The sequence below is a fragment of the Sorex fumeus genome, unplaced genomic scaffold (assembly GCF_029834395.1).
Source record: "Sorex fumeus unplaced genomic scaffold, SorFum_2.1 ptg000129l, whole genome shotgun sequence".
In the NCBI taxonomy this organism is placed as follows: domain Eukaryota; kingdom Metazoa; phylum Chordata; class Mammalia; order Eulipotyphla; family Soricidae; genus Sorex; species Sorex fumeus.
Window position 1 is genome coordinate 9292162 of NW_026606186.1, and position 12405 is coordinate 9304566.

General features: G+C 46.4%; 1 protein-coding gene across 1 annotated transcript in view; it reads left to right on the forward strand.

The window, feature by feature from the left end:
* The window catches only part of LOC130045748 (N-acetyllactosaminide alpha-1,3-galactosyltransferase-like), a 77088-nt gene that overhangs the window by 34484 nt on the left and 30199 nt on the right, over positions 1-12405 (forward strand). The window contains exon 4 of the mRNA XM_056138584.1: positions 4828-4938. Within this exon, the coding sequence (XP_055994559.1) occupies positions 4828-4938 (111 nt within the window). The remainder of the gene's footprint in view (positions 1-4827; positions 4939-12405) is intronic.

Genomic DNA, 12405 nt, shown 5'->3' on the forward strand with positions numbered 1-12405 from the left:
AGACGTTACTGGGGCCTGCTCGAGGCAATCGACTAGAACTTCAGTATTGGTAGACTAGATACATGGCAGCAATCTACATGGAATACTCTCACTTCTATAACAGCAGAACTATATCAATGCAGACAGTTTTTAGTTGAAAGGCCTGTGCCTTATTATAAACCATTATTATTCACAGTAATTTTTAATTTCAAGTGGAATGGTCTTTCCAACATTGAGATACCTGAGAAGAAGCTAATTGCTGATATTTTTTGGTAATGGGCTAAAAATAATCACCACAGAATGATAAGCTACAAATAAATATGAAAGAATAAATGTCTCAGAACCGGCCCCCACCAAAAAGGAAAAAAACTACTAAAATTAAGAGACTTTGCCTTAACATGTCTCAAAACGTCGTCTACGCCATTGTGCTCCCGTCAGAGGATCAGCCAATCCCATGTTAGGTCACAACAAAAGCTTGTATATCACAAATGTGCTCTCTTATAAATCAGTTGGGGGCTTGGGGTGGGGGTGGGGGGTGGGGAGTAAAGCCAAGGTTCAGAACACCTGTCTTGCCAGTGTTCACATTCCCGGCATTGCCACACGCCCTAAGCACAGTCTTACCAGCACCACTGCTCAGCCCGGCAATCAGTTCTCTGCCATCCCAGTGCCACAAGTGAATCCAGGCCATGCCTGCAGCCAGGTGTATGTGTGCCTTCCGTGGCCAGGAAGTGTGGTCTGGGTAGATGAATATGTGAGCACCACAGTGATGCTTGGTGAACTCTCCAACTAAAACGTGTGCCGTGTTCACCAGGCCACTGAGGGTCGCTTGCAGAGAGTTACCCCCTGCCCACTTGCATCCTTCGGGCAAAGTGTCACATTCCTCTCATAGGAACCTAAAGGACCCCAAGAGCTTCTGTGTTCTTTTCTGTTTTCTTTAAACAATTTCTAGATACAGGTTTCCCACACCCTTCCTCTTTGCATCCTGCTGTCAGGCAGGAAGCATTATTGTGGCACCTCATCTTTGTTCTAAAGGACAGAGGGACAGTCTTGAAACTCAGATCTTGATAAGTCTGTAATGTGAAATATGGCATCATGCTTAAAATAGGCCAGTTTTGTTTGTTTGGTTTGAGTTTTTGGGTTACATTGAGCAGCGTTCAGGGGTTACTCCTGACTCTGAACTCAGGATTCACTCCTGTAGGGCGCGGGGGGCCATATGAGGTGCCGGGGATCGAACCCTGGTCTCCTGTGGGCAAGAGAAACTCCCTACCCACTGTACTATCACTCTGGCCCTGATGGGCCAGTTTTAAGGTGGAATTTGAGGTTGTGAGACTGAACTCTATGAATCAGGAAAGTTAAAAAAAAAAAGAGTTCACAAGAATCTCTAAAATAGTAAGGAGGTGCCTTTGAGCAATTCGTTGTTATGTTGTTATTTCTGGTGGTGGTGGTGGTGGTATGCTAGGAAATGATGCTGAATCTTACCATTGTCTAGATCTGAATTTGAACTTTAAAATCCTCCATCATGGGGCTGGAGCAATGGTACAGTGGATAGGACATTTGCCTTGAACGCGGCCGACCCGGGTTCAATCCCCAGCATCCCATATGGTCCCCCGAGCACCGCCAGGAGTAATTCCTGAGTGCAGAGCCAGGAGTAACCCCTGTGCATCACCAGATGTGAACCCCCCTAAAAAAATCCTCCATCACAGAGAGCAGACCGACATCTCAATCCAACTAGTATTCAATCCAAGGCGGAGTTTTTCCTTTGCTGAGTTTTACACCCTGCCTTTGGACGAAGTATTATTATCAATGGGTTATATCTGCTCTCACGTTGTCATTGTTACAAGCAACTCAATTGTCTGTTTTTTTTTTTTTTTATAAAAACTGACTTCATTTTTCTTTCAAGGTAGTTTAATAAACATTAAGAAAAAGGCAAAGGGAGACACTTACCTTGCCCGGTCTGGGGTTGATTCACATCACCTGTATCACTTGTCATCCCGTTGCTCATTGATTTGCTCGAGCAGTTGCCAGTAACGTCTCCATTCATCTCTGTCACGTGCTAGTGTAGCCCAGTGGTGTCTGCTTGCTTCAGGAACACAAAGAGCATCAAAACCATTTGTTCAGGGTCTGACATCTCATAGGTGGGCAGCCAGACGTGCTTTTGATGTTCTTTTGATGTTTTGAATCCAGTCAGTAACGACTCTAGTCCAGCAGACATCTCTAGATCACATTATGTGTCCGGCCTCCACATATGATCTCCCAAGCCCCACAGAGAGTGATCTCTGAGCATGGAGACTAGAGTCAGCCCTGAGCACAGCTGAATGGGACCCAATCCTGACCCCAACAAACAAACAAATAAATAAACTTTTTTTTTAAAAAAAAGGAGGTTTAGAGTGATAGTACAGCAGGTAGGGCATTTGGCTTGCATGCAACTGACCTGGCTTTGATTTCCAGCAACCCATATAGTCCCCTGAGCACAGAAGAGAAAAAGGGGCCAGAAAGACAGAATAATGGGCAGCACACTTCCCTTGCACACTGCTGATGTGGGTTCAATCCCTGGCACCTCATATGGTCTCCTGAGCTCTGCCAGGCAAATGATTCTTGAGCATAGAGTCAGGAGAAACCTCTGAGCACTGTCAGATGTGGCCCCAAAACAAGCAAGGACCAAAAAAGTATTCCAGATCTTCTAAGAAATGAGGAAAGAGGAAAAGGAAAAGGAGAAAGAGGAGGTTAAAAAAGAAAGGAAGAAAGGAAGGAAGGAAGGAAGGAAGGAAGGAAGGAAGTCAAGGAAACAGCTGAGTTATCAATTCCTAAGAAATAATCAAAGAAAGTTTAGACACTGAGTCATTCCCAGGTTAAGCTCCAACGGAAAAATCCTGGTGTTCCAAAGGCCAGTGAGGCAATGGCTAGCACACAGGTTGGAACGCAGACAGCTGGCTTCTCGCTGATTAGATCTTGACCAAAGCGATTTAATCTACCGAGTGGGGCCTATGTACATAGTAAAATTGTCCTCACCTTACAGGACACTGCAAGGGTTTCAAGAGGAATAGAAAGCATTGACCAAGCCCCTAGCAATTATTCTCTAGCCCTCATCCACTGTCACTAGGCTAATCACCATAGCCAGCACCATGACACAACATCTGCTTAATTTGCTTCTTATTTGTTCTCCAGAAAGCATCCTGATGTTATCACCACCACCAAATGGCACGCTCCAGTCATATGGGAAGGAACTTCCAATCGACAGGTCCTGGAAAAATATTACAAAAGGCTGAACATTACCATCAGCTTGGCCGTCTGTGCTATTGGAATGTAGGTACACCCCACCCATATCCGTCCCTCCAAGTCCCCCCATTTTGACAGTGTCAGGAATTGAGCTCAGAGCTTCACTCATGCAAAACAAGCGTTCAACCAGAGTCACATCTCTACCTTCCCCCAACCTTTCTTATTTTGGAAAAATATGGATGTATTAACTTTAGACATCCAATGAGCTGTTCATACTTAACCCTAACCATGATTTTTGGCTGACCTATGGAATTATTTATAGCGGTTGTTTTCCCAAGCTGGGACTGAGTCCTCGATACTATTTGAGAATCTTTCCACAAATATCCATTTAACTCTCTCACTCTCTTCACAACAAACTTTCTGGCTTTTCTTTTGCTCCCTCAGTTCGTCATTAAATTTATTCAATCACCAATACAGTTAAGCTTAGCTAGACCACAGGTTCTCAAACTTATTTGACTCCCTTGTCAGAAATACAACTACTCAAACTCTTCCTCCTCTGGCAGAAATCTTTCTTTAGGGGCAATAGTACAATGAGTAAGGTGCTTGCCTTGCATGTGGCCAACTGGAGTTCAATCCCTGGCATTCCATATAGTCCCCCAAACCCTGCTGAACTGCAGAGTTCCTGAGTTTAGAGCCCGGGTTAAGTCCTGAGTATCTCTAGGTGTGTCCATAAATAAGTATGTAAAATAATTAATTAAATAAAAACCACAGCAAAAAAAAAAAGACAGCTTTATTAAATAGAACCAACAGAAAGTTCCAGATGGGTCTAGCGCCCCCTAGCGGGGTGGGATGGCTCCCTTTGGGAAACAGTAGTAGACTGTTTTTCTCGTACCTACTGCTAGTTCTCCAGCGTCCATACCAGGGGGCACCACATTTCAATGATATTCAGCATCCTGATGCTTTTTAAAAAAAATATTAATTTATTTCCCCACTTTATTTAAACACTGTGGTTTACAAAGTTGTTCATGATCATTTGTTACAGGCAGCTAGTATTCCAACCCAAGACCACCATCACTATCCCTCCACCAGTCTCCATTTTCCCAACCATCCCTCAAGTCACCCTGTATCTGGCCCACAATAATTTATTTTAAATTACTTGTTACCACTAACTGGTTAATAGAATAATTAACTGATTTTTTTTTGTTTTTTAATATTTGGGGCTGGAGAGATATAGTACAGGGCTAAGATACAAACCTTGTACTTGGCAGACCTGGGTTTGGCTCCAGGCATGACCCATATAGTCCCCCCTAAGCACTGCCAGCAGTGATCCCTGAGCACAGAGCCAGGAGTAATTCCTAAATACTACTCTACGTGGCCACAAAAAGGAAAAAAGAAAGTCTGCTTTTGCTATTTTTTTGCCTTTTGGGCGGGGGGGGGGTCACACCCAGCAATGCACAGGGGTTACTCCTAGCTCTGCACTCAGGAATTACTCCTGGTGGTGCTTGGGGGACCATATGGGATGCTGGGGATCAAACCCGGGTCCACCACGTGCAAGGCAAATGCCCTACCCGCAGTGCTATTGCCCCGGCCCAGCTTTCGCTATTTCTGTATTGCTCCCCTTCCTCTCTTCAGTTCTGTGCACCACCTGGGCCGGTTCATCCGCTCAGCAGATCAGCATTTCATGATGGGCTGCCATGACATCTACCTGCTCATGGACGACTTCTCACTGATGCCCAGTGTCAAGTTAGGGCCATCCATTCCCGTCTCCCCTCCGACTTGGGGTTCTGGCCGTCAGGCCCACGATCTGCTTCCAGGCTCCATCTCAGCGCATCAACAATGGCTTGATCCAGAGACTCCCAAATGAATCTCAAAATAGATTAGTTCCCTACAGAGATGTCTCTGGTTCCCAACCATTTACAATTTTAGAATTCCAGTAGTGCGTGACTGCTTTTGCGGCCAGGTGACCTCTTGTGATATTCATAATAAGTATAATAAGCAATAAAAATAAATTAGCTAGCATCTGCCCCTGGAAGGCAGGCTTGAATGGTGGCGGGAAAATTCAAAATAATGGTGGCAGGAAGGTGTAATGGTGGTGGGATTGGTGTTGTAATGAGCGATAGCACAACGGTAGGGCGTTTGCCTTGCACGCAGCCAACATGGCCAACCCGAGTTCGATTCCTGCGCCCCTCTCGGAGAGCCCCGCAAGCTACCGAGAGTATCTCGCCCGCATGGCAGAGCCTGGCAAGCTCCCTGTGACGTATTCCATATGCCAAACACAGTAACAACAAAGTCTCCAATGGAGACGTTACTGGGCCCGCTCGAGTGAATAACCTTATAAAAATAAAATTAAAAAATAAAATAAAATTTAGTGTAACACTCCTTCCTTCCCCCCCCCCCCAAAGTGCTCCTGGTTCTCAAAGTCCATTCACTTACCTGCTTGCCTTAATCACGAAACTAGGACCAAAAACGTGCAGGAGAATGAACGCTGGGGGGCGCACTAACACCACAAGCGAAGATGCGTTCCTCTTGGTTGCCATGGCTTCAAGGCTGGGTTACCTCCCGGACCAACTGCTATTACACTGACCGTAGTTAAGTCAGTGATGGATGACTGATTTACACTGCATCTGCATAAACATTTCTCTGCCCTGTCGAGTATTTCAGTTCCTCATGCTCCATTACCTGTTATCAGGTTATCCTGCACTTCCCCTGCAAGCCTGACACAGAAGCCCGTGGCACTAAAGCCACACACTTCTGACACTGTTGGCGTGGGGGTCATAATGAAAAAGACCCGTCTCCTTCTGGTGACACAGAGGGGCCCCAGATTAGGAAGCCCTTTTGTCTTTTATTGCTTTCTCCAGAACCCTACGTGGTTTCGTAGAGGTTGGAATCGCTTTGAATGCAGCTACCAGAGTGCTAAGAACAAACATTTCAGGTCAGAGAGATTGCAGAGAGGGTAAAACACTTGCCCTGCAAGCAGCCAAGCTGGGTTCGAACCCCACCACTCCCCGTGATCCCGTGAATATCGCCAGACGTGATCCCTGACAGCACAGCCAAGAGCAACCTCTGAGCAGAGTCAGGTGTGGCTGAAAAAAAAAAAAGGAAATAAAACAAACTAAAAAAAGCACTTCCTGGGCCCAGAGAGATAGTACAGTGGGTAAGATGCTTTCCTTGCACATGGCCAACCCAGATTCTATCCCTGGCACCTCATATTATTCCCTGAGTATGGCCATGAATGGGTTGAGTTTCCCTCCCCGCCCCAAGCAGAGCTCCGGCAGCCGAAGACCTCCAGAACCAGCCACAACCCTGCTGAGACCACTCTCCACACGCATGAAGGTACCGGCAGAGGAACAAAGGCATGCGGGTCCCGGGGCTGAGATCTCCAAGCCTGCTTGGATCAGGGCTGAGCATCCTCCACCTAGATCCTCCATCTTCCAATAGGCAGGGGTCACACCCACCAACTACCCCCTGGCGCTGTGTAATCCCATCAACGGCCCCAAGACCCAGAGACTACAAAACCCAGCTCTCAGAAGCACGCGGCCGCATTTGCGGCATTGCGACATCTTATTATCTCATTCTTACTTTGGAAACCTGGCAGGATACCGAATGTAACCTGCCCACATGGCAGAGTCTGGCAAACCTTCCATGGTGTACCCAATATGCCAAATACCAGTAACAATGATGGGTCTCATTCTCCTAACCCTGAAAGAGCCTTAAATATGGCACTTTAAAATCTCAGGGCTAGGACGAAGGAGACGTTACTGGTGCCTGTTCGAGGCAACTGATGAACAACAGGATGATCATGATCGTGATGGCCATGAATAACTTCTGAGTATACAGCCAGGAGTAAACCCTGAGCAAAGACGGGTGTGCCCCCCCACAAAAAAAAATTTCCACACATCACTTAAGATGCCATATTTAAGACATTTTGGGGATGTTCCTAAGCAGTGCTCAGGAATCCTGGGGCCCCAAAGCGATTCGCCACAAGCTGAACTGACAGTTCACTGCAAGGACCCAAGGATGTGATACTGCTCAGACCCTGCAGTGCTGGTCATATCCCAGTGCTTGGGGGCTTCAGCAATGCTCAGGGAGTCCTGAGGATGGAATCCGGGGTGGGCGGGCTCAGCACACGTCCTAGCCACTGTGCTTTTCCAGGTCCCTGTTTAAGACAGTGGCTCACTGCCTTAGGATTGCTTTCCTAAGGGGCTCATGCTGAGAATCTCCATCACTCACCTGCCCCCCCACCCCCGCTTTGCAGCTGACCTCAGAACAGCCTGAGCCTCTTATTCTGGCCTGCAGGAACTCCCCCAGGTCCAGCCTGGAAAGTCCCGGGTGCAGCAAACCTCTCCGTTTAGGGTCCACCTAGGAGGATGGTGAAGCCCCCCAAATCCTGGCGAGAGGCAAAGTTCAAGGGGCAGCTGATTTGATACATGAGTACAGACAGAGATGGGAGGGGGCTCTGCTCACATCCTTCGCATTCTCACCCTCAAAGTTGGCCCCAACTTTGATGACCCAGCACAGATGGCATAGCTGGAGCCTTCGGACACTTCCGAGGAAGGACAGCTCAGGCCACGCCACCTGGCCGGCTCTGACCAAGGGGAACAGGGGGGCTGAAGTACTGTGGGGTCACGTCGGACAGATCAAGGGGTTTGCAAGTTATTCTTTCTCCTCCTGTAGGAAAGAAAAGGGGCATGTCTCTGAAAAGCAAGGGGAGGAAGATATTGGAGGAATATGCTTAAGTCCCGAGGCACAAAAGCAGCAGAGATAGCTTCCTTGAGGGTGGGGGGGAACAAACCCAGCGGTGCTCAGGGCTTACTGCTGGTTCTGTGCTCAGGGATCGCTGGTGATCAAACTAGGTTTAGTCACGTGCAAGGCCATGGACTATCTCAGGACTCTGGATGATCTCTTCGGTGGCAGGAGAGATGGCTTCTGGGCCATTTGCTCCCTAATCCTCTGCCCTTTCCCTGCTCTGCTCTGGGTTGAAGGGAGCGGAGTGGAGTGAGGGGACATTGCAGTTGGTTCAGACATGCAAGGTCAGTACCAGCCAATTTTGGAAAGGCCGGAGGACAGGAGAGGGAGGGAATAAGTCGTACCACTTCTCCTCTGACCCTTTTAGCTCACACATTTCCCTGCCCAAACCTGCACCGGGATCCTGGGCTTGGTGAGACGAGCCCGGTCTGGCATTCCGTGACGCGAACCGCCTGATGGTGGTTTTTCCGGCCTGACATGGTGGCCCCTGTGCTAGTAGCAATCCCTGTGCTAATAACAATTTCCCTCTCTCAGCAAGGGCCTCGGTCCCACCCTCACTTGGCAACCACTTCCCTGCATTGCCTTTTCTCTGTTGTCAATACTACAAGTGGTTCCTATTTTCCTGGTGTCCCTCACTTAGTTTAAGCAGATGAAAACTTGAGTGGTGCTCTAATCCTCAGTCAATACCTTAGAATGCTCTCTTAGCTGGAAGAGCGTATACAAATGTTCCTTCTCACCTACAAAGTGGGATGCCTGCCAGGTTAGTCATTGTAGTGTTGTTTGGAAAGCCCCAAAGAAAGACCTACTGGAGTGATTTTCTATAGGGAATCAGCTAAATAAACACTTCCCCGAAGCGGTGAAAAAGAAACAAGGAAACTGCTCCCATACTTATATGATTCAGTGGTAGGAACAGACCCGATTATCAAGGAAGCTGTGTTGGAAGAAGTGGAAGAACAAGAATATTTATACTTGCGTGAAAGTCACCAAAAGGACTCACCAGAAGCTCATAAAAGCAACTGCTAAGAGGAGGTAAAGAACAAGATAGATGAGGAAAAGAGGGAAGAATCTCTATCTGTACTCTTGTGTATCATTTTGACTTTTGTGCCAAGAGATACATGGCCAAAAAAGAAGAATACATTATAAGAAAAAGCAGGATAAATGATCCCTAAGTGATAAATGGAACTAATACTGCGCACGACTTTGAGTAACAATTCTCTGGAGACTAGAACGAATGACGAGAGAAGGATCTAGTATCCTTGGCAACAAGTTCCCTGCTGCAAAATAAAAGCATGGACCTTATCTGTGCTAAGACTCCCCAGGACCTGAGTCCCAGAGAGGAAGAGGAGAGGGAGGGGGGGGGAGGGGGAGAGAGAGCGAGGGGGGGAAAGGGAGAGGAAGAAGAAGGGAGTGGGGGAGGGGGAGAGGGAGGGAGGGAGGGGAGAGAGGAAGAGAGAGGGAGAGTCTGTCCATGATTATGATGGTCTTTATGTCACCAGGGATCCTTCGGTGCTCAGCACAGCTAGGCACCTTCAAAACTTCATTTAATCTCCAGGGAAGATGTGTCTTCACATCTCTTGCTCTTGTTCCTCTTTCTCCTCAAAATAAGAGGGTCCAGCCCTGCCCTGTGCCTGTAGGGGGTTGGGGTGTCAGAGACACACTTTGCTCTGAAGAGGAAACGGAACAGCAAAAACCCTGGGGTTGGAGTAAGAGAAAATAGAAATGAATTCGTTTGGCAAACCCTTCCTCTGGGAGCACGTGGATGGAATAGAACAAACAAAAGCAAACACTGTCCTCCTGTTGTTCATTGATTTGCTCGAGTGGGCCCAGTAATGTCTCCATTTTGAGACCTGTTGTTACTGTGTTTGGCATATCGAATATGTCACGGGTAGCTTGCCAGGCTCTGCCGTGCGGGCGAGATACTCTTGTTAGCTTGCCGGGCTCTCCGTGAGGGGTGGAGGAATCGAACCTGGCTCGGCCGGGCTGGCTGCACGCAAGGCAAATGCCCCACAGCTGTGAGTACTAAGGCCCTTCTTCTATTTTTTTTTTTAAGCTTCACTTCAGATTACACTGGGGAGCTTCAGTGAGATCTACTAGTGAGCATATTATGTGCAGGGTTAGATCTGGCAGCTGAAAAACACTTTGAATCATTGAATAATTTAGATTACTTTTTAATCCTTGTAGAACCTATAGCTAGTTGCCCTAGGTGTGAAACTGGCACTTTATTTTTATACAGTAGATGAATCTGCATTTGAGAACTGTAGTTAATAGCTATTTTTGCTTTTTTAACATGTTTAATATAATTTAGTTCTCAAACTATTACATTTAAATGTGCCTCTTTAAAGTGTTAATATTTGTACATTTACTGATTAGAATCTCGGAGAGCCCAGCAAGCTACGAGAGTAACCCGCTCACACGGCAGAGCCTGGCAAGCTCTCCATGGCCTATTCGATATGCCAAAAACAGTAACAACAACAAGAGGGCAGTGCAGTGCTACTGATTAGAATGGGTAACTCACCTTTTAATTTCTTTTGTTGGTTTGTTTTTGGTCCACGCCCATCAGCTTACTTCCTGGCTCTGCACTTAGGATTCACTCTGGTGGGTTCAGGGGTTCATATGGGGTGCTAGGGATTGAATTCCGGTCAATTGTAGGCAAGGCAAATGCCACCTTACCCACTGTCCTATCTCTCCAGATTAACCTATTCATTTTAATAAATTTTGAATGTTTTGGCTTTTGGTGCCACGCCTGGCAGTGCTTTAAGGTCATTACTGGAGGTGGTCAGAGAATCATCCCTGTCACCAGTCAAATCTGTGGCTCCCGCATGCAAAGCAGGTACTCCAACCCTTGGACCATCTCCCCAGCCTCCAAATCTTCAATGTTTCAAGAGGAAAAAACAAACAAGGTCTCCATGACTTAAGGAAGGTTTTCTGTGACATTATCCTAAGTATAATAATAATTGATGTGAAGTTTCAATATAACATTTTGCAAAAATTACCAAAAATAAAACTACGTAAAAGCACAGAATAACTTGTTCTGCAATGTAGGATATCATTGGTTTGTCCTTTCTCCCTGGTTGCAGGGAGTTTAGGTTTACTGGGTTACACCCATCACAGTGCTCCCGAGACACTTCCATTTCTCTGTGTTTATTGGAATATAGCTCTAAACATTTTAGGTTTAACATGTCCTTTCTCCCTTGCCACAGGGAGCTTAGGATTATTGGGTTACACCATTGACAGTACACCCGAGTCACTTCCATTCCTCTCTATTTATCTGTAACCTCTTTGTGCTCCACTTCCCCAACCGGTCAATCACCTTTATCCCCAAATCAGACTCTGTTGACTTGCACCATGAGATCCTATCAAGGACTCTGGATTTATATTTGTAAGTTAAATGTTATTTTTCTTTTCTCCTTATGTCCTTTGCATAGTTACTTTAGAGCAATGTCCTTTTTGTATAGACACAGGAAGACAGTTAATGCTATGCTTTTGTAACTTGGGAGTTAATTGACTCCAAATAATATTCACGCCTGGGCAACTGTTTTCTCGATTTAAGCCTCAGTTGCCCTTATGTCCTAGCACCCCAAAAGCAGGGTCCCGATGAAGGACTAGATGGACCCACAGCAAGCTGTGAGCTACCGTGGAATTGAGATGGGCCTTGCCAAAGCGCCATAATACTTAACTATAAGTTAAGAGCATGGTCATGGATAAATTCTGTCATGATCCGAAGAGTAACAATGGAATTAGGATTCTGATAGGGTTAGTAAAAACTAATCTGGTCGGAGCATTGTAGTCTGAGATCTATAGTGAGATGCTCCCACCCTACAAGCTTAATGTATTTCTTACTGTGCCCATAGAAAATAACTGATATTATTAAGAAGTAGAATTAAGATGAATGTTTAAATGGTTGTTGGACTAAGGAAAGGAGAAACACACCCCTAGACGGTATTTCGCCCTTAGGCGGGTCTTCTTGCTGGGTGAGAATTTGTCCTAGGAGAAGCTTCCCCTGAGGGAAGGACTTTACATCTGTTGATTGTCTGATCATACCTATCTGTAATTGCTACCCCAGCCCCTCATGATTTGGGAATAGAACTAAGGCTGTAAGAGTGGCAGAGGGAGAATCAAGGAGAAAAAAGAGGAGGAGAATCAAGGAGGATGGAGAATCCAAGAGAATCAGGAAGAGAAAGATTGAGGAGAATTGGGAGGAGAATGGAAATGAAATTGGAATAATCTGCAACTGATCACCAACCAACTTGACCCTCAGTTGCCTTGGCCCACCTGGGTGGGGGAAGCGCCCTGAGATCACCGAATGCAAGTTCATTTTTCGAATACACACTGCAAGCCTTTACTCCTCACCCAAACATCCCCACGCCAGACATTTGCAATAAAAATGAAACTCAATTGTCTGATAATTCGTGAATTTTCAGCCTTATAAAAACCAGAACAACTGGCAAGTGTTTTTCAGTTCTG